The sequence below is a fragment of the Danio aesculapii genome, chromosome 3 (genome assembly GCF_903798145.1).
Source record: "Danio aesculapii chromosome 3, fDanAes4.1, whole genome shotgun sequence".
NCBI classification, from domain to species: domain Eukaryota; kingdom Metazoa; phylum Chordata; class Actinopteri; order Cypriniformes; family Danionidae; genus Danio; species Danio aesculapii.
In genome coordinates, this window is record NC_079437.1 from 28,378,693 (window position 1) to 28,402,290 (window position 23,598).

The 23,598-nt window shown below is 36.4% G+C and overlaps 1 protein-coding gene across 1 annotated transcript in view; it reads left to right on the plus strand.

Moving 5' to 3' along the window:
- The window catches only part of cacna1ia (calcium voltage-gated channel subunit alpha1 Ia), a 284,961-nt gene that overhangs the window by 186,388 nt on the left and 74,975 nt on the right, over positions 1-23,598 (plus strand). The window contains exons 12-16 of the mRNA XM_056451129.1: positions 2,931-3,048; positions 4,035-4,190; positions 7,953-8,040; positions 11,302-11,462; positions 13,355-13,825. Of these exons, the coding sequence (XP_056307104.1) occupies positions 2,931-3,048; positions 4,035-4,190; positions 7,953-8,040; positions 11,302-11,462; positions 13,355-13,825 (994 nt within the window). The remainder of the gene's footprint in view (positions 1-2,930; positions 3,049-4,034; positions 4,191-7,952; positions 8,041-11,301; positions 11,463-13,354; positions 13,826-23,598) is intronic.

Below are 23,598 nucleotides of genomic sequence, written 5' to 3' on the forward strand. Positions count from 1 at the left end.
CTTTATCACACAGCACAAGCCCAGGGTTTATAAAAGCCACACCTGACAGCAGCTGGATCACTCTGGCTCTCCACGGCCGAGCGTCTCAGCAGCACAGGCTCCTCACAGCACACCTCAGCTTCAGCAGCCGCTGACAGCCCCATAAGGATCAGAGTGAGATTGATGGAGAGCAGAACAATAACACTCAGGCCCCTGGTGCCCACTGACTCACCCGCTTCCCCCTGCAGCGCTGCAATTCCAGCAGAGTGCAGAGACAGATGGAGGCTGCTGCAGGATTGAGTGCATGAACCAATCCTGCCGATCTGTCTTTTCCCACTCACGTTCAGCTTTCAGCGTATCCCCTCCCCACCCCCACCAAGCATCTCAATTTATAACCCCTCATCTGAAAACAATGCCCTGATTTATGTCTCTTAAATGGATAGAGTTTGTCCCTAGCCTGCGGGTACAGTCAACAGACTTTGGTAACTGTTAACAGATGTCTGGGATGACGTATGGTTGGAGGAAACACAGAGGATGAATCAGCATCACAGACTGGAAGCTATAGTTGTGCCAATTATTAATCAGCTTCATCATCGCTCTGCTGCATCGAGGACTGTTTAACGCAAAGGAGATTGTTTCACTCTGGTTTGTCTGGGGTTTTATGGAATGTTGCTTTTAAATGTTTTTTTTTTTTCATATTTATAAAAAGAGATTTTCATAGCTATTCAAGTAGAGTTTTATAAACTAATTTCGAGAGAAGCATATGATTGATCTTGTCTGGTCAACCATTTGTAATCAGCAATAATCCAGTCAGATTGATCCAAGCCTTCAAAAAATAGACTTTCACCCTACTGCCTTATCTTCATTTTGAAAGAATCCCCCCTTACACCCCATCTCCTCCTTTTCCTCCTCTATCAGAAGGGAGCTCTCCAGACCTACCTGATCTCAGACCCCCTTACATGCTAATTGACCAGGCGGGGGCCCTGGGCTCAATTATCTCCGAGCTCAGGGTTTTCTCCCGGGACAGCACGCCAAACCTGCTAATAACGTCAAGCAATATCTAAGTGTGAGCTCTTGAAACAAAGTAAACATTAATCTATTGTTGTTCTCATATTGAAGACCATTTTATTATTGTTATGATTTAAAATATTATTTTATTGTTATATTTTTAATAGATAAGCACAACAGAGGCCTGTTTTACGTTCATTAATCAGTAAAAGTCTGCGGAAAGTAAGGGAATTGTATTGGAAAGTGAGAACATTGAATAACTTGTTAGTGTACCTGCTCTTTCACCCTTTCCCACTTTCTTTTACTCAACTTTCACACTTAGTGCGTTATCATGAAAAGTATCTGTTAGCTATGACTATATTAGCAGTAGTGATAGAGAATCATTTATACAGTGTATATATATATATATATATATATATATATATATATATATATATATATATATATATATATATATATATATTAGAGGTGTGAACCTACTGTACACTGGTCTCATAGTTCGGTTAAGATTATCATGCCATCGATTCGGTTCAATTCGATATCTCAGTGCATTGATGATGCTTTCCATACAGAATTTTATATTTTATATCACAGCACAGGAATTCTTGTCTTAAAATCTATAAATGTATTTATATATTATTTGTAATACAATTTTCTCCTTTAAAACAAGCAGTCAGAAATATGAACTCAAGTACATGCACAGAACAACATGAGCATTTATAACAAATAAACAAACGTAAATATTATCCCGCTCACTTTCTGAGCATTGTCTAGCGAGTTCTTACACCCTTAACATTGGTCACATGCTCAACTGAAAGGGCTGCAATTGGCTCTTACGCTCTGACGTTGTTCACCGATGAGTGCCGCTGATAAAAAGCAGTGGGGATCATAGCTGATCCATGATAGACGCAGATGAGAAAACTTGTTATGCAGACACACGCTCATGTTTGGATCCAGAAGTTTCACTTTAACAACTGAGAGGAGAGGAAAAGTTACCTAACGCCAGTAGGTCAAATGTCCACAGTGAGAGTGAGAGAGACAAAAATTGAGTTTACTTTCTTTTTCTCATTAGCAGTAAAATAGGGGCTTTGCTCTACCTTCAGTGACAGTGAATGACTTTTCAGCAAACACTCACGCAGTGATTTATGCAGAGTTTCTGTGTTTTTAAGTAGTTGGAGCATTTTAATTACTCGCTGTCGCATCCCTCGTCACAGTAGGCTACCACAATATAGCGCATATGAGATAAATGACGTCAATACGTAATAACCGGTTATGATCTATTACTGAACCGATACCGAATTGTCCGTGTCTGGATTGCGATGCATCAAAGAAACAATTAATTTTTACACCCCAATATACACACACAAAATAAGATATTTTGAAGAATGTTGAAAACTGTTAACCATTGACATGCATGTTGGGAAAAAAACTACAGAAGTCAAGGGTTACCAGTTTACAACAAAAGACTTAAACTGGATTTAAACAAGTCAAGGGTGAGTAAATGATGGTAATTTTTATTTTTGGGTCAACTATACTTTTAAAATAGTGAAAGTTCTGATGCTATCTTAAACATTATTTTACGAATTACTGGAAATATGAATCTGATTATGTAATGCTTCTCATTTGGAACTTGTTACAGCCGACACTGCTGTTATGGGTTTTTTTTTTTGTATCACAACAGTCTCATTTATCTCTTGTTGTGTGTTGCATTCTGAATTGTGTAAAGCATCTCTTCAGCAAGACCGGTCTCATCCCTGGCTTCTGTCCAACCAGGACATATGTCTCCTCACACAGCACTGATATCATTTTTATAGGCTCCTCATCTCTGACAGACTCATTCATCTCACATCCTGTTGAGGTCGATGGGAAACATACGCTATTGGAATATCTAAGCGTGAGAGCAGTATTGAGAGATTGTTTTTTTTGTCTCTTTGCTTCTGCAGTATTCTGGGAATGCACATATTTGGCTGCAAGTTCAGCCTGAAGACAGAGGCTGGGGACACCGTACCTGACAGGAAGAACTTTGACTCTCTGCTTTGGGCCATTGTCACAGTGTTTCAGGTGCGTAGTGCTCTCAAAACTCATCTCACTTATGAAAGCACTGCTGCAGGTGATGGCAAACACAGGCCAACTGGGAGTTGGGTGAAAACACATTTTAATCACTTACACACACACACACACACACACACACACACACACACACACACACACACACACACACACCTACACACACCTGGATTTTTTCTACAGAGTTGAATTGTCTAGACAATTACACACTACTACACACAAAAAAATGGGCAAAACGTAAAAGAAAACTTGTTATATATACACTTCCATAAAGGGATACTTCACTTTTTTTATTCCATAAAACTATTTTTAATCCATTCAGCTCTACTCCGGGTCTGGGGGAACACTTTTAGCTTAGCTTAGCATTAATCATTGAATCAGATTAGACCATTAGCGTCTCGCTTAAAAATGTTAAAAATTATTTAGAGAACTTTCATATTTAAAGCTGTAAACCTCTAGGTCAATATGTTTAGGAATTATACTCCCATTCTGGCATAATAATCAAGGAACTGCAGCAGGTATAATGATATTATGCAGTACTGTTACCTATCTGGGGACTATTTTTTGGTGCTGCATAATATCATTGTGGCATGATACAACAGCAATTCCTTGATCATACTTTTTATTTCTAAAATCAGAATCAGAAAGAGCTTTATTGCCAGGTATGTTCACACATACGAGGAATTTGTTTTCGTGACAAAGCTTCTACAGTGCAACAGAATTACAGAGACAGGACAAAAACAGATAATCAATATATTTTTTTAAAAATAGAAGTAGTGAGTGCAAATATACAGATTGACAAGTGTATGTACGTGTTTATTACTATATACAACGTTATATGTGCAGCTGTTATGTGCAAATTGGCATGTAAAACAATGATTGGATACAAGATTTCAACAATGCCAATATTCATTGGGTTCAAATTGTGAAATAAGTGTAATTTCCTATTTGATAACTTATTTGTGTGTGTGTGTGTGCAGATCTTAACTCAAGAGGACTGGAACATGGTTCTGTATAACGGCATGGCCTCCACCTCGCCTCTGGCGGCCCTGTATTTCGTCGCGCTCATGACTTTTGGAAACTATGTTCTATTCAATCTGCTTGTGGCCATCTTAGTTGAAGGATTTCAGGCTGAGGTAAGGTACACACCTAGAGGCATCTGTGTTTTGGCTGCTGCACAAAACAATCTGCAACAGGGCCAATAACAAGCGTTCCCATGGGTCATGGAATTTCTGGAATATCAAGGATTTATTTATTTATAATTACACAATTTATTTCTAAATTTAAAAGATCTATTCCAGACATTGAAAGTCAGACAATTTGTGTGTGTGTGTGTGTGTGTGTGTGTGTGTGTGTGTGTGTGTGTGTGTGTGTGTGTGTGTGTGTGTGTGTGTGTGTGTATATATACAGTGCTCAGCATAATCTAGTATCATTTCTCAGTGAATATAGGCAATGTATTTTAGTGCATTTAAACAAAAAAACTGATTTATTAAACAGATACATTTGTTAAAATAATATTTTAGTTACCAAAATATTTAGAAATTGAAAGATAATACAATTAAATAACAGAATTAAAGAAAAGAAGAAAAAATATTATCAGATAAACTGCAAAAATTTCCTTGCTCTGTTAAACATCATTTGGGAAATTTAAAAAAATAATAATAATACATAAATAAAAAAATCAAAGGCGGGTTAAAAATTCTGGCTTCAACTGTGTGTGTGTGTGTGTGTGTGCGTGCGTGCGTGCGTTTGTGCTTGTGTGTGCGTGTGCGTGCGTGTGTGCGCGTGTGTGTGTGTGTATATAGGTTATATATAGGTTAGGTTATACGCTCATCAACTGTAGTCATCAAGTTTAGCAGATCTGTTAACTAAGGTGCAAGCATAATATAACTTTTAAATACCTTGTTTTGAGAATGACTGCTTCAAAGATTTGGTATTAGAAAGTAGATGGCAGAAAAGCTTAATATAAAGTTTATAAAATTACTATTGAGCTATCAAATCTAGGAAGAGGAACACTTCATAACTACTCAAAGTAATAAATGATCCATTCTTCTCATATTGGCAGTTCAAACTATGACCATTTTAATAGTGTTATTATTTTAACATATTATTTTAATGTTATATTATTAATACATAAACGCATGGAAATTCAGAAGTCTGGGGAAAGTCAAAAAATTTGATATCTGGCATAAAGTGAGAACCCTGAATAACTTGTGGGTGTACCTGCTCAATATTATGCTTTCACACTTAATGCGTTAATTTGAATAAGTTCTCATAAAATGCATCTGTTTGCTGTGACTATTTTTGCAATGGGGGCTAATTTGTGCTGATGTTTGGCAAGTCGCTAACACTGTCCCAGGGCATTTTTCTAGAGGCTTTTGTTGCTCTTGCCGGTGAATATATTTTCGGTGTGCAGACTAGTATAAATAGGGCTTCGCGGGCAGGTATGCAGACCGCAGGAGTAGGTTATCTCTCCAGGGAGCTTGTAGAAGTGGGCCTGCAGGTTATGGTCTAGATCTGAGAAACTGTGTTTGGGTGAGTGGGGAACTAGAGCAAATGTGTCTGACTTTCAGAGGGAGGGCAACGAGATTGACATATCTATTAAACAATGCTTAGGGCTGTTTAGTTATTTTACAATATTCTGTCTCAGTCTTTTATTTGTTGAGTTTGGCTGTGTATGGAACAAAACTATGACACTAATATGACAGTGACCAAATATTTGATATGGTCTGTAATTTTTAACTAGAAATATTACATTAATGTTTAGATGGTTACTTTGCGAAGTGTTGCCAAGTACACTTACTTTAAGTGATTGTTTATTAAAGATATAGTTCACGCAAAAATGTAAATCGTGTCATCATTTCAAATTTGAGTTGTTGTTTTTGTTGTTTTTCACAAAATATCACATTGTAAAGAATGTTGGAAACTGGTAACCTTTGACTTCCATAGTATTTCTTTTGCCTTCCATGGATGTCAATGGTTACTGGTTTGGTTACAATGTTTAGTCTTCTTTTGTGTACTCAAACTGAGGTGCGTTTCCTAAACAACAATGTCACTCGCGACTGAACTACCATAGTACGATGCAAAAAAGAACAATTAGTGACGAGTGTTTTCCAAAACTGTACTTGCTTTGTTGCAGATCCATCATGTAAACCACGTTAGTTATAATGTGAAACGTTCATAATGATGCTCTAAACAGGGCATCTCTATTGGTGGCCTCGGATTTTGAACAATTCAAAATAAATGTGCTTTTTTCAAACAAGACCCGATAAGAACTTAATTATTTGAAATTTGAGATTTTAGTGCATATAGAAAGAGTTTGGCAAGAACTGTTGCCTCACAGCAACAGGTTTGAGTCCTGGCAGGCTCAGTTTTCTGTGTGGAGTTTGCATGCTCTCCCCATGTTCGTGTGGGTTCTCTCCAGGTGCTCCGGTTCCACCCACCGTTCAATAACATGCGGTATAGGTGAATTGGGTAAACAAAATTAGCCTTGAAGTATTAGTGTGTGTGAATGCGAGAATGTATGGGTGTTTCCCAGTGCTGGGTTGCTGCTAGAAGGGCATCCGCTGTGCAAAACATATGCTGGAATAGTTGGTGGTTCATTCTGCTGTTGTGACCCAAATAAGAGACTAAACCGAAGGAGAATAAATGAATAGTAAGGGTTTCTGATGTAATGAGGTTACAGGGATAATCACTGAGGGATCAAATGGCATTCTAGTTATGGTCTCTAGTTATACAGTGTGTTCATGTAATTTTTTTGAAGAAAAATACAAGAAAGAACAAAAGAAACTATCAGATCCATCAGAAAAAGATGAGGTAAATATTGCAGACAAGACCAGTGAATCAAGGATCTGTTAGTCTATTGATTTAATTTGTATTTTCTTTTTTTTTTTTTCAATCTTCTGATCACAGTTGAAACCCAAACTCAGAATTATATAGGGATAACTGGGAATAGAACACAAGCAGAAACTAAGCTTCTAACTACAGCTCTAGAGGTGTACTTGCAAGCATACAAGTTTGGGACGCAGTTTGCAAATGTTTGTTGGAGCGTTGGATTTGGGAAATGACAAATCAATTAACTTTGTTTTTAAAGACAGAACTTGCAACCGTAATTGGCCAACGATGGTTTTAAAAACACAACCATGGTTTGGGACAAGTCAAGGGTAAAGAAATGATGACATCATTTTCATTTTTGGGTGAACTACCCCTTTTTTATTGGGTTTAAATGATCTAGTTAATGAAGTTAATAAAGTAATAAAGTAAAGTAAATGGGGAGAGCATGCAAACTCCACACAGAAAACTGAGCCTGCCAGGACTCAAACTTGTTGCTGTGAGGCGACAGTTCTTGTCAAACTCTTTCTAAATGCACTAAAATCTCAAATTTCAAACAATTAAGTTCTTATGTGCTGATTGTGATCATTTGGAAGGTGGCTCATTTGTTTATAAGATAAAGAGTTTAGGTTAAATTTTATTGTACGCTTGTTATATTTTGCTGTTTTTTCCTAGCAATATCTGGCAATATCAATGAGTCAAAATGTATTCGCTATCTGTATATTGTCGCTCAATTCATGCAAAAGAGACACATTTAAATATATCAGTGCCAACTATGTAGAGCTTTTTAAAAGCAGTTAATACTGCCTGCATTTTCAGTGTTTAGTTCAGGTGTTGAATATGATTGTCACACCAATAAATGACTGAACTCTGTGTGTACAGAACAGGATTAAGCACTAAAAGGTGAAATGACAACCAAATCCAGCTGAAGTTTGTACTTGTCGTTGCAAATTGAAATATGTGCCTGTAAATTTGACGTGTATTTTCTTAATAACTCAAACTGACTTGTTCTTGTGCTGGTTTGACTTTTCCAATTTTATGTATTAAATTATTTCTCTCTGGGACAGGGCGATGCTAACCGTTCCTACTCGGATGACGACAGATCATCTTGTAATTTAGAAGAAACTGAGAAAAAGGACTCTCTCCAGCTGTCAGGTACTGACTTGCAGACTTACTAAGGAAGTGTTCTTAAAGGGATAGTTCACCAAAAAAAAAATGTAAATCTCTCACTATTTACTCTTTCTCAAGTGGTTTCAAAGCACGTCAAGATTTTGGCAAGTACAATGAAATCCTTTAGTAACATCTACTGTATGTTGATCCTGGAACATAATTTTTGTTTGAAAATGTAGGCTAATCCATACCTATTCCCTTCCCCTAAACCAATGGTCTCAAACTCAATTCCTGGAGAGCCGCAGCTCTGCAGAGTTAAGCTTCAAACACTTCCAACTCAAACCTGCTTAATAGTCTCTAGTAATCTTGAACACTTTGATTACCTGGATTTACTTTGATGCCGTGTTTGATTAGGGTTGGAGCAAAACTGTGCAGAGCTGCGGCCCTCCAGGAATCCAGTTTGAGACCCATCCCCTAAACCCACCCATAGCTGTAAATTATGGCTTGTTTCCACTGAGTGGTACAGTACGGCACAGTCGGTACAGGTCACCTTAATCAGGCTTGTGTTTCCACTACCAAGGGTACCCTTTTGGTGGGCGTGGTGTATGACAGAAAGTTTCAGTCGTGGTCATGCTCGCTCGAATAAATGTCTACAGTAAAGCTGTAACGATACAGGTTGTTCACAAATCATATGAGAATCACTTCTCACAAAACAGACACTTTATACACATAAATACTTGTGTATAAATGTTCATTACTAACCTTTCTCTAAACATGATTTGATTATAACTGCAGATCAATGACAGTGCGAAATAGCCTACTGTAACATCTGCAATTATATAAAATAAATATATAAATGCAACACATATGAACACATACAGACCCTTACAGTCTCCGATATGTTACCAATTACAGATAAAATACACACAGCAGACATTTAGTCCTTATTTGAGTTCAAAAACACATGAAATATAGCCCACAGTCAGAGCAAACCTCTCATCTGTGTCTGTAATCTTCACCAGCACATGTAAACTCTGTTAGAGAGTAATTCTGTGATTCCCAGTTCATAATAGTCCAAAAGGCGATGATAAACATGGCAGTTTGTTTGGGATTCAGTTTGCTGAAACAATTTTGATCCTGTGTTTTGTCGGGCTTCTCCTTTTTATCGCGCTTCACACTTGCATTTGTCCTTTTCTTTCTGAATGGATCAGTGAACGGAGACACTTCACTAATCACGCACACGTTATTATCTTTAGCTCAAGAAGTTTATTATATCAAATTTAGACGTGATCGCGAGCTCCCCGAAGAAAGCGAAAACCGCTCGCACTTTTACGTTAGATGGCCTCGTAAAGCAACAACAGGACACGGCAGATTTTTTTCTTATTGTCTTTGTGGCTGTTCAAGACGATGACAAGGTTTGTTAGAGCTCGGGTCATCCATGGCTCGTTATTATATACATATAGATTTTCCATGTAATGTATCGGCTGTGTATTAGAACATGGCGATTCCTTTGTTCTCATTCTGTTTAGCTCCACAAGCTTGTGACGTATCTCTGTAACCAATCAGCATTCAGCTGCACGTGTTACTCCACCTTTTGTTTGGTAGCCTTTCGAAAGGGTGCCGAAAAAGTGGTACGGTACAGTTCGGTTCGGTACGCTTTTTGACAGTGGAAACGGCCATAAAAGCGTACCAAACTGAACCGTACCATACCACTCAGTGGAAACAGGCCATTAGTCCCAAAATCAAAGAGGAATAATGAATAACAATGATGTAGAAGTGCATAACTCTAACCGTAAACCTAAAACTAATATAAATGGTAAACATATTCCTTAAAGGGCCATGAAACCCCCATTTTTCAGTTCAAGTCTATCTCAGAAATTTTTCAAAAAATGTTCCGAGATGGGTGTGGAGCAGCTCATCATTACACAGATAATCGTGCTTATATAAACACAATAAATGAGGAGGACTTCTCTCCTTCTCAAACCCCGGGTCTGAATGCAGACAAAATGGATAGCAATGCAGTCTCTTGCCCTGTCTATTCCAACCATTAACCCTGCTGGTAATCTGGAGGATTTTAAACATGTGCGAACACAGCAGCATGCATAAGGGTGATGTGTATCAATGGAACTCCTGCAAAAAATGCTTGCTGCAAACCAACAGATTTGCTGAAACATGCAACAAACCCCATGGATCATGGAAACAAACACATACGACCAGTATCTCACCCAATCATTGGGTCTCCCAGCTTGGCTGGTCTGCTTTGCCTTCGGAAAGCACGGCGCTCAAGAATAATCAGGAAGCAGGCTCTTCTCATAGGATAAGAAAACTCAGCTATGAATAATAATGAGAAACCGACGTGTCATCTCTCCACTTGCAGTTTTGCGCTACGTCACCGATTTTGATCTCGCCCCAAAAATTATTTTAAACCTGGAAAAATGTATTTGCTGACAAAAGCTCAAAATTATCCAGTTTTCCCCACAATTAAAGCTGACAGGTGCTAACGTTGTCTTAACTGATGTTCAACACACACACAAATCTGTTAACATCTGAAAAAAAGTACTTCAGGGTTTCTTGGTGCTTTAATTTTGATTGGCTGATTGGAATGTTGTTCCAGGATTAACATAAAACATAGATGTTAATCCAGAAACATGTACTACTTGGTAAAATCAAGTTGACAGATTTCAAACTTTTACGAGTATCTTTAGTCTGTCGAGCACTAAAGAAGATATTTTGAAGAAAGCTGAAAACCTGTAATCATTCACTTACATAGTAGGAAAAAACAAACACTATGGAAGTCAGTGGTTACAGGTTTTCAGATTTCTTAACAGAAGAAAGAAACTCAGGTTTGGAACAAGTGACGACCGAGTTTTCAGCTTTGGGTGAACCATCCACATGTGTTTACATTTTGTTTAAAACTTTCTTAAAAAGTAACAGTGAGGGATGCATTGAAATGTAATTAAAATTTGTTGAGAGAGAAAAAGAATCATAGCACTGTGTGGGGCAGAGACATGATGTTATGAATAATGCATACACAAACTAAAGCTCTCCACAGACACAAGACAAACTTACACGCTCCCACTAGTGTCGCCTGGCATGAAAGTGGGGTTAAGAGATACCAGAAATCACAGAAGCTTGAAACTTTAATAGGCCTGGTGAATCACTCTCATTAATTCCACACCACAAACACAAAACAAATGGTTCTTCAAGTTACCGTACTTTTTGATAAACCACCTAGTGCTTCTCAGACTTCGAATTCTTTGGATGTTTTTTGTGATCTAATGAGTCTTGGCATGTGTGTTTGTACAGATCCCAAGATTTCCACGTTGACCCCTAACGGGCATCTGGATTTAGCACCTGCACCCAATGCTAGGGGCTTTTACCCATCTGAAAGGCTGAGCTTTGCCCTGGGTTCGCGCAAGAGCAGCGTTAGCTCTCTGGGCAGGGCTAGCCTGGAGCAAACCACGCTGGTGAGCCTATTGTGCATGCTTCCATCAACCTGCCATTCATTACAGGGTTTTACTCACCAAAGCTATATCATACCACTCCAGCAATCCAAAACCCCTTTAAAAAGCACAAAGAACACAATAATTATCCATCAGCTCTGCATGTATTAGCATTTAGCGAACCATTAATAAGACACTTACTCAGCACTTAGAGCCGTCTCTACTTGTCTATCTAGCGCTATATTAGCATTCGCGCAGAGGGTCGTTGAGCTGGCACTCCAAGAGCTGAGAGCAACTTATAAACTACATAATTATTTTTTTACAATGGTTTAAATAATAACAGGCTTTTGTGATGCGGTTGGCTTTTTTAAGGGTTCTATGGTGAGGAGGAATTTGCTAAGAATGAGTTGAAAACCTAGTTTATTTGTATGCGCTGTCTGTTGTTTTACTGTAGATAGATTCATAAGGAATTATGTAAATCAGGCAACTTCCAATATTAAAGTGCATTGTGTGGGATGTTTTGGATTTGTGGAGGATGCTGCAGAATACCAAACATAGAGTAACTTTACTGGACTGCATACACTACCTGACAAAGCCTTGTCATCGATCCCAGTTGCAAGAGCAACAAATAATAACTTGACTTGATCGTTTGGAAAAGTGGCAGATGGTAGATTTTTCTGATAAATCATCTGTTGAACTTCATCCCAATCCTCAGAAATACTGCAGAAAATAGCGCTCCTCATACTTCAGCCTCAAAGGTCCTCACATCAAAAGTTCCTGAAGCAAAGAAGGTCAAGGTGCTTCAGGATTGGCTAGCCCAGACACAAGATGTGAACATTATTGAACATGTCAGGGGTAAGATAAAGGAAGTGGCATTGAAGATGAATCCAAAGAATCTTGATGAACCCCGGGAGCCCTGCAAGAACGCTTTCTTTGCCTTTCCAGATGATTTTATTAATAAGATATTTGAGTCCTTGCAGTGGCTTTTGCCTTTCATATAAGCCACTTCTGATACCAAATGATCAACTAGAAGTCCAGTTATTTTTTGTTGTTCCTAAAACTTAGAAAGGCGACAAGACTTTTGTCAGGTAGTGTAGTACCAACCCACAAATGAATACCAAGTAAAACAAAAATAGTATGCTGTTAATGTACATATATATGTGTGTATATACGTGTATACATGTATATAATATGAAGAGTTCAGATGCAAAAACCTATATATATATATATATATATATATATATATATATATATATATATATATATATATATATATATATATATATACATATATATATATATATATATATACATATACATATATATATATATATATATATATATATATATATATATATATATATATATATATATATATATATATATAATTTTTTTTTTTTTTATATAAACGCTTACTAATTTGGAGTAAAATAAATGTTAACGTTTGTACCAAAGTTAAGTTATACTGTAAAAACTAAAACTACCTGAAACAAATTACAGTAATCTTTTATTGATTGATACCAAAGGAAACACTAATCACCTTAAGGATTACTTCCAACAAAACAGTTTTACAAGCTCATGTAATGTTGTGCGATGTTCTCTCAAAATGTAGTTTAACAGAACTCAACATCTCTTTAGTAAATGTGTGAAGAGAAAAAGATAACTGCAGTAGTGAGGGAAATGTGGAAAATTGAAATAAGAGTTTAAATTAAGATAAGGTTTATCCTAAGTAACAACCCAGCTATATATTATTTTGCCATCACACAAATAAATTAACAATAATTTATTTTAATATAATAAATAATTTAGTTTATGTTTGTAAGCAAAATAATAGTTTCAGTCATTACATTGAATTTGGCAAAATAAAAAACACATTGTTATGCTTAATACTTATATTGACATTCTGTGCATTGTAGTGTCCAGGACGAGCTTCTCTGTACCACAACTGGGGACGACCCGCACGACCAGGAATATGGAGCCGCAGGTCCAGTTGGAACAGCTTGGGACGGTCCTCCAGATGTTTGGGGATGGGGGGCGGAGGCAGTTTACGAGTCCGTAGCCCTCACTGTCATCCTGCTGAGCAGGAATCCCTGCTGTCTCCTCCGCCTCTCCATCCGCCTCTGCTCCCCAGACACTTTCCCCCTCGCAGGGAACGTAGGGCTCTGTCTCTGGAGCTCCCAGAGCTCCTACAGGTGCCAGGACCACCCCTGCCTCCTCTGCACCCCCGCCAGCGCAAGAAGAGCTTCTCTGGGGGTCTGGGAAGCGTTGGAGAGCACCAGGATTGTAATGGGAAAACACCATCAGTCCAACCACAAATCATCAATGAAGTCTACCCTCAGGTCAACACACGCAAGGACAGAGAGGATCTGGAGGATGAGCTGGACTATGTAAGTTCCCTGTGAACATTTGTCTTTATATCCACCCTTTTCCTATGTCTCATGTTCCTTTGTGTAAACTATGAAAGTAACTTTCATTAATTGATAAAAAAATATATATTCAGTGAAGTGTTTTTAATAAAAACTGTGGGGGTTCAATCAGTTCATGTTAAAATGAAACATAATAGAATTAACAAATTACTTTCAGCAGGCCATGAATTACCCCAGAAACTCCAGACTAGTTTCCCATTCGTTTAAAAGACATGTTAAATTAGGGGTGGGCGATATGTAAAAAATATCATATCCCGATTTTTTCTGGGGAAATCACGATTCACGATTTTTATCCCGATTTTTTTTTTTTAAGTTGGTTTTTTAAGAATATTTTGCAAATTACAAAGGTACAATACAACCAAACTAATGTCCCCATATAAAAATATACTCTTAGTATGTATGTATAAGAATATTTTAATCAAGTGAAGATTTAATGCAAGTGCTATTCTGCAAAGAAAGAACATTCAACAAGACTTGCATTACAATTACTGTACCATCAAAATGAACATTTGTTTAACAAATCTAACAGATCAGCTTATTAGACATAGATCCTCAGCAACACCTTCAAAAATGTAAATGGCTTATTTTTTTAAAAAGTTAAATAAAGTTTAAATAAAAATATAACTGTCAATGCAAGTGCACAGACTTTAGCATAACTCCCAAAATAAACATTGGCTTAGAAAAGAAAAATAAACATACAAAGAGTAAACTACCTTTTGTACTCTGTTAAGTTCCATAGATTTTTGTTAAATCAGCCGTTGTAGCGAAAAACTTTACGTTTTGAATTTTATTTTGAATCTTGCTGCGGCACTCTGAATAAAGCTGTGTAATGGCAGTGGAGGAAAAATATTTGCGGCTGGGTATTTCGGAACGTGGATCTACGACTTTGAACAATCTTTTAAAGCCCTCATTTTCCACAGTCTTTATAGGAATCGTGTCTTTGGTCAGGTAAAATGTCACGGCATCAGTTACGTCTTTCCAGCGCTTGCTCGTTCTCTCATACGGAGTTCCTTTGTGATATGTTTCTTTCGTTAGAGTTGTTTGTTTAAGCCTTGTCGTTTCTGGCTGCTTGGTTGTACCTGGTGATGTACTCGCGTGGGGTCCTTTTAAAATTTGACTCTCCGCATATTCTTTCGGGTGCTTTCTCTTAAGGTGGTTAAAAAGGTTCGTTGTGTTGCTGTCCGCCGTGCGAATCTTATTATTGCAACATTTGCAATTAACTGTTATTTGCGCTGTGTCTGTTAGCAAAAATCCGAACCATTTCCATACAGAAGTTGAATTTTTTTTTAGGAACCAACTCTGTGTTTCCCTCCATTGTCACCGACTCTGTCTATCGAACTGCAAAGGATATGACGTGTTGTGCACTTTATATGGCGATACAACGATTCTTCCGAAAAAGTGGATCGTGCAGTAATTTTGATCGTCCACGATCAAATATCGTGTTATCGCACAGCCCTATGTTAAATATTGCTTGTACATTAAAACCATACCTGACAACACTCCCGTTTTTCCTGGGAGTGTCCTGTATTTCAGACCCATCTCCCGTTGTGTCATTTCTCCCGGATATCTCCCAGAATTTCACCCCTTCTCCCGGTCCTCAGCTTTTTGGTACAATTTTGGTACAAACACCCCCGGATCGCTGAATATATATATATATATATATATATATATATATATATATATATATATATATAAATATATATATATATATATATATATATATATATATATATATATATATATATATATATATATATATATATATATATATATATATATATATATATAAATATATATATATATATATATATATATATATATATATATATATATATATATATATATATATATATATATATATATATATATATATATATATATATATATATAAATATATATAAATATATGACACCCCGGATCGCAGGTCGCTCCACTCGCACCCCACGCCCCCACCTCCAACACACACTTTTTCCAGCCTCTGTAAAGTCTCTGAACTGGACTGGATGCAAACGCATTTTCCTCCACCGCCCCACTTTTCTGTATTTCGGAATACACATCACACCCCATCCAAGTCCCCTGGATTTTAAGAGACAAATGTTGGCAGATATGGTTAAAACACCATGCATTATTTCATTTTAAATTATGGGTCACACTTAAAAAGGTTTCATTAGTACATGTATTCACTAACATGATCTAAGAATAAACAATACTTAAACAGCATTTTTTATTATTATTATTATTATTATTATTATTATTATTATTATTTCCTTTATTTAGCCAGTAGATCAGATTTAGACAGTACTGTCTCTTCTTCCAGTGAGACCTAGTCAAGACATAAAAATTACAAAAAATAATACCACAAAATCACAGTTCATAAAAAGGTCAGATCTTAAAAAACGATTACAAGTATCCTTTAAGACGCTGTACAGAAGATGTTTAAAAGTACTTAGAGTCAGAGATGTGTCAAGATTAAGCTGATTTTGCAGGTCATTCCAAACCCTTGGAAAAAGCATGTTTGCCAAGTTCTGACAAAACCCTTGGGACTGTTAAACGAATACAGGAACCGGATCTAGTCTGTTGGTTATTTAAGTGAAATATTAGCAAATTAGAAAGATAGGATGGTATTTTACCTAAGAGAGCCTTAAAATTAAATAAGTACAAATGTAATTTTCTCCTTTGATATAAATATAACCAATCTAAGGAATTGTACAAAATACAGTGATGCGTCCGTGAGTTTGCGGCTGTGACAATACATATTGCTGCATGATAAACAGAATCGAGTTGTCTGAGTAGCGGCTGCATGCATATATAGATGATCACCATAATCAATTATAGACAGATTAATCATTGTTATCAACATTTACTAATGCATTATTAAAATACAAAGTTGTGCTTGTTCACAAGAACTAACAATGAACTAACTAAAGTAATATTCATTAACTAACTTCAACCAGAGTTGGGCGTAACATGTTCCACAGCAACATATTACTTAATTTTAATTACATTTGTGTGGAACGCAGTATTGTTACAAATTACATTTTAAATCTGTGTCATTTGATTACAGTTACTAAAGTCAGTGTAATTGCGTTACTTGCGTTACAAATATAGTTTTTAGAAGAAAAAAATGATTTTAAAGCACATTTTCCGCTTCAACGTCCGTTAATAAGCATGCTTTGTATGGAATAAACACATTTCGGTAGACTAATTACCTCAGAAAAACACAGAACACTCAAACACTGCAGTCCTTTTTCATGGATGTCAGTGGTTACAGGTATCCAGTTTTCTTCATGTCTTCTTTTGTGTTCAATAAAAACAGGAGAAGTGAATGATGAGAGAATTTAAAGTTTTGGGCGAACTCTTTAAGTTTTTAGAATATGTCAAGCTGCTGTGATCAACCCACTGTATTGTTTTTCAGTGAATGTTTAATTACTGAAAGAGCTGCAGTTTTTTAGGTATGTTTTATATGTTTTAAAAGTAACTTCAAAGTAAAGTAATTAGTAATCTAATTACTAAGTAGTTAATAATGTAATCAGATTACAATTTTCCAGTAGTATTCAGTAGTTTGTAATCTATTACTTTTTTTAAGTAACTTACCCAACACTGACTTTAACTATACTGTAGAAATAAAGGACTGTAATAAATGTATTGTCTATTGTTTGTTCATGTTTGTAACCAACAGGAACTAATGCAATCTTATAAGTGTTAATCGAAAAGTGTCACCAAATTATGTTATTTTCATGGCGAATAAATATAAGGCATAAAGTGAATAGTACTGTACCTCTCACTCAGTTTTCACTGTTCACTGTGTATTATTTGTAGACAGTGTTGTGCAAGTTACTTCCAAACTGTAATACATTACAGATTACTTATTACTGTGATTTAAAAGTAATCCCTTACCTTACAATATTACTGTCTCAGAATTGTAATATGTTACATTACTCTTATATTACTTTTTAGTTACTTTCACCAAAATAACTACAGAATTAGAACTTAACATTCTAAAATGACTAAATGTACTGCAGAGCATTTTACATCCAGTAGAAAGCGATATGATGTAGCAGAATGACGGTGACCTATCCAGGCTACTAACAATATAGTATATATTTGGCAACGTGAAGGCTCAAGACAATGCAAGAAAGGATAAGAGCCAGAATCACAAATGATCAAAGTCTGTTGAAAGTATGGTAAAGGTAAAGTGATTATCTGGCAATATCTGTGAATAGCTTGGCTATTTTCATATTAGACACAACAGGCCTATATGTAAACTCCAATGCCATGACGAGATGCATTTTTTTCTTAATCTTGCCATTATTCCATTCACTTTAAATTCAGGTTCACAACACAAAACTGTCATGCACAAAGTGATGAACATTGCTTTCTCAATATATTGCTCGTGCACCGATTTCCTCTGTGGACAAAACTGCTTGTGAGCTCTCAAATATACGCTGCTTGCGTGCAAATTTTCTCATGCTCTCTCAAATATGCACTGCTCACGCACAAAATTTCTTGTGCGCTCACAGTACACTACTCGCTCAGTGAGATTATATGCAGACTCACAATTTGTGTCTTGTGTTCCCTCTTCCTTTCATGCTTTTTGATATAATTTATATTTGTACACTATTTATTAACAATAACCAAAATACTAAAATAGACTTACATATACATTTTTTATCTAATCCACTATAACCTTTTTGTTGTTTGTTATATGATGAAATATTTCCAATTTCAAACACTTAAGACACAGAGAAAAGTTGAATGCAAAGAATACATTTTAAAAAACATTTATTAAACATCCAAAAGGTGCACCATACTAATCAAATAAAACAACATTTAAACAAAAATATAACGAATGCAAGCAGAAATGTAACCGATAAAAATAGGGGAAAACTTGATGAGGTATTATAGCCTACTGAACTATTCACTCCTCAAATAAATCACACTATCAATCCCATTTTATCATGGCAACTAAAATAAATTGAACACGTCTCTGTTGTCTTCCACATTGCTGATGAGATTGTGGAGGACATTTTCCCTGTCATGTACAGTGTTTTGAACAGTTCTACAGTAAAGTACTTCAATTAATCAGTTGTGCTAATACTAGTTGCTATGGTAACACAAGCGTAATATAAACAAATTACCCAGTGCTGTAGTTTTTTTTTTTACAATATAGGGTATACTATACTACAATTCACCACACTTTACTGTAGTAAAACTACACTTTGTATTTCATTTTATCAGTTCACTATTCTTAATACTACAGTATGCTGAAGCATTCATTAACAAATTGTAAATAATACTAGCCTAAAACATAGGCAGTATATCTAACACTCAAAAACAAAAGTATTTATTATAGAATTTATCATAACCTTTTAGTGTTTCGTGTATTGCTAATAAATACTGTAGCAATATATAAACCATATCAACATTCTTGGGATAACCAATTGAACAGGAGGATCTCTGGAGAGCAAAAGCACGAAAAGAAGAGGAAACATGAGGCACAAAATGTGAGTCTGCATCATCTGACGGAGCCAGAGCAGATCATTCGCACGTGAGCAGCCGTGTTTTGAGTGCATGCGACTGCGAAAAAAAAATTGCGGTCGAGTTGTCCATGAACAGAGAATTACATGAATGCGCTCTTGTAAAACTGCGCTTACGACTGTTGTCAGTGAAATAACGCCATATGCTCATACGTCCATCTCGCGAATGTACTGTCTTCTGCTCATCTATTTTGTCGCTCTTCCGCTGCACGTCAGGGCTTGACCTTACTGTGAACCGGGCTGAGCCAATAGCCTCGGACCTCGAGCTCAGAGGCTGAAATCATTCCGCGTTCAATGTAAAAAAGTTCCAAAAGCCAGAGGCATATTAATGACAACACGCGCATATATTCACTAACCACGAACAGAAAATAGAACTTACTTGCGGTATTTTTTATTTGGTAATGTCTTACGGGCGAAAAGTTTGTTGTAACGCACGCGTTACTGAACATGTACCGAGTAAAATATTACTGAAAATGTATAAGTAATGCCTTACACTACTGCGTTACTGGAAAATGTAATACATTACTGTAATACATTACTTTTGTAACGCATTACTCCCAACACTGTTTGTAGAGCAACCTTATAAACTGAAATAAATCTGTTCAGGAATTGTGAATGAAACTCCTCCGATTTAAAAGTGCAACCCATAATTTAAAATTCAGTAGGCATATTCGTAAAATTTTGGATGGTAACAATAGTTCACCCAGTCTTTCATTATTTACTTATCATTATTATGTTTCAAACACATTAGACTGTCTTTCTTCCCTTAAACACAAAGAGATTTTTTTTATATTGTTGTTGATTGTTGTTGTTTGTCTTATCATTCAAATGGAAGTGATAGTGAGAGTGCTGTCAAGCTTCAAACTCATAAAAGTAGTATGTCATATCCAGAGTCTAAAATTAGAGCCATATGATAGCTTTGGGGGAGTAATAAATCAGAATGTTCCCTATTTACTAATCGTCAATTTGCTGGAGCTCTCAAATCTCATTCACATTTAAACTGGCTAGTTGCAATTCCTTATGACAGCCAGTGATGTTTGGGGTCATCAGCATTAATCCTGGAATGATGTGCCTTCACACCTTATTTAAATATGAGGTTTGAGCCATAATTCAAAGGAAATTTGAAATGGGACCTTAGTACTGTGAATCCCGTTTAATACCAAATAAATGTTGGCTTTCAAATGAAGTTAATTTGCATGACCGTTTTTATATACAGTCGAAGTCAAAATGAATACCTCTCCTGTGAATCTTTTATTATTTTTCAAAATTTTCCCACGTCATGTTTAACAGACCAAGAAAATTTTCACAGTATTTCCTATAATATACTGTAGTTAAATGCAGGCAGCACGGTGGCGCAGTGGGTAGCACAATTGCCTCACAGCAAGAAGGTCGCTGGTTTGAGCCCCGGCTGGGTCAGTTGGCATTTCTGTGTGGAGTTTGCATGTTCTCCCCGTGTTCGCATGGGTGCTCCGGTTTCCCCCACAGTCCAAAAACATGTGGTACAGGTGAATTGGGTATGCTAAATTTTCCATAGTGTATGAGTGTGTATGGATGTTTCTCAGTGATGGGTTGCAGCTGGAAGAGCATCCGCTGCACAACAACATATGCTGGATAAGTTGCCGGTTCATTCCGCTGTGGCGACCCTAGATTAATAAAGCGATTAAGCGGAAAAGAAAATGAATTGAATGGAAGAAATGCAGTTTAAAATTTTTTAAAGACAATTATAAGGTCAATTTTATTAGCTCCCTTGATAAATATATATATTTTTCATTGTCTACAGAACAAACCACTGTTATCCATTAACTTGCCTAATTACCCCAACCCTCTAGTTAACATAATAACTTAAGACTTAAAAAGCTGAATACTAGTATGTTGCAAAATAATTATTAAAATATTATGTATTGTCATTATGGCAAAGAAAAATCTATTATGTTTTAAAATATGCTGAAAAACAAAAACACTGAAGGGCGTCACACACCGGATGCACCGCTCAGTGCCGCAACACGGCGCGCACATGACAGTTGAAAGTATCGTACACCAGACGCGCACATTTGCATGGTATTTAAAATGAGACTAATCAGATGGCGCTCTGTGACGCAGCAGAAATATGAACAGTGTTCTGAGTTGTGGCTGGGCAGCCGCCGTCAGCCGCCAGCTTGTGGCGCCGGTATGTGTACCCTGATAGAAACCTATGTTTAGAATTCTAAAATGCATGGCGCTGCGTGGCGTGATATTGCGCGTCGCCGAGCGGTGCTTCTGGTGTGCGATCTGCTTTAGGCTGCATCCGAAATTGGCTACTACTCAGTAGGTACTGTATTGGAATTTAAATGTACTACTCAATTGTTAGAAAAGTATGTTATAAACAATACACAGTATAGTATGAGTGGAACTCAGACGTACTACATCCGCCATTTTGTCATCATCATGTCACCTACCCGTGTCAGTGGTGTTGCTTTACTCTCATTCATGAATTCTCTCATGGTACATCATGGGATAGTGTATCGTCCATCTGTTGGTTGTTGCTAGATCAGATACGGTTGCAGCTGGAAGTTAACGAGAATTATTTATATTATTTATTATTTATTTATTTTCCATTTATAGTATTTTATTAATGTCTACCCCAACCCTAATCCCAACCGTTACAGTAACGTAAAAACAGTAGTTGTACCGAGTATTATTTATGCTATCTATTAAATTACACACACCCAATCGTCACAGTACTGTGAAAATATTAATTATTGTTATACAGTGTCATAAAAAACGCGTATCCGATCTAGACTTTTCCAATGTGCACTTCAGAATCTAGCCAGAAGTAGTAGGTCATCCAGACACACTGTAAAAAAATCTGTTATTTTAAGCGTTTTTTCGGCAGCTGGGGTATTATTTAACAGCCGGGGTGTCTGTAAGTTAGCCGCCGAAAAAAAATATAAAATAACAGGGTTTTTCTACAGTGTACTTCTCGCATGCTAATTTTTGAATTTTATGAATTTCGACATACTACTCTGCTCACATACTGTTTTTAGTGTACTATATAATATGTAAGTATGCAATTTCAGATGCAGCTTTAGGAAATATGTTTTTTTAAATAAAAAACTTACATGAAGGCTAATCATTTTGACTTTGCATATGTAATTTAAAAAAAAAAAATTTTTTTTGGAAAAATTCCTTAATTTTCCAAATAATTTCTGTTTTAAATAAATTCTGTTATTTTGAACATTCTACTAAAAGTTTCCTTACAAAAAGATGTAGTAACAATATTAGTCAGTACAGCTTATATAAGAAATATTTCTTGAACGTCAAATAAACATATTCAAATGATTTCTGAAGGATCACGTGAAAGTGAAGAAGAAATGACTGCGATAGCAGAAGTGAATACATTTTGAAATTTTATTTTATATAATATTTCATATCCAAAATATTATGCCCCCCAACACACATGATTTTATTGTTTTGTTTAGTTTTTTTAACAGTATTTTTACCAAACAGATTCACCCTCGGCGATCATAAGAGACTTCATAATCATTTAAAATTCTTCAAGCCCAGACTTTTAAAAGGTAACATACAGTATGACTTTAGGAATCTTGCTTGTTTTCAAATGTATTATTTAATTAAGTTTAATTTAATTTAATTATTATCATTTTTTTATTAAAAGTTTTGTTGTCATCTGTAAGAAATGAATTAAAGGGTTAACAAATTTGGTTTTGATAAAGATTAGAGTTGTTTTTATTCATTTTCTTTTTTGCTTAGTCCCTTTATTAATCTGGGGTCGCCACAGCAGAATGAACCGCCAACTTATCCTGCATATGTTTTACGAAGCGGATGCCCTTCCAGCTGCAACCCATCACTGGGAAACACCCATAAACACTCATTCACCTACATACACTACGGACAATTTAGCTTACCCAATTTACCTGTACCGCATGTCTTTAGACTGTAGGGGAAACAGGAGCACCCGGAGGAAACCCACGCAAACACGGAGAGAACATGCAAACTCCACACAGAAATACCAACTGACCCAGCTTGAACCAGTGACCTTCTTGCTTTGAGGCGATGGTGCTACCCACTGTGCCACCGTGCTGCCCTAGATTAGAGTTGTATTTTAAATAAATTATATTTTCAAAAATGACTTATCTGAGGATTCTGGGAAGGCGTTACGCCTGTAAAAAAGCTTGTGCACACACAATGTAAATAATCCTG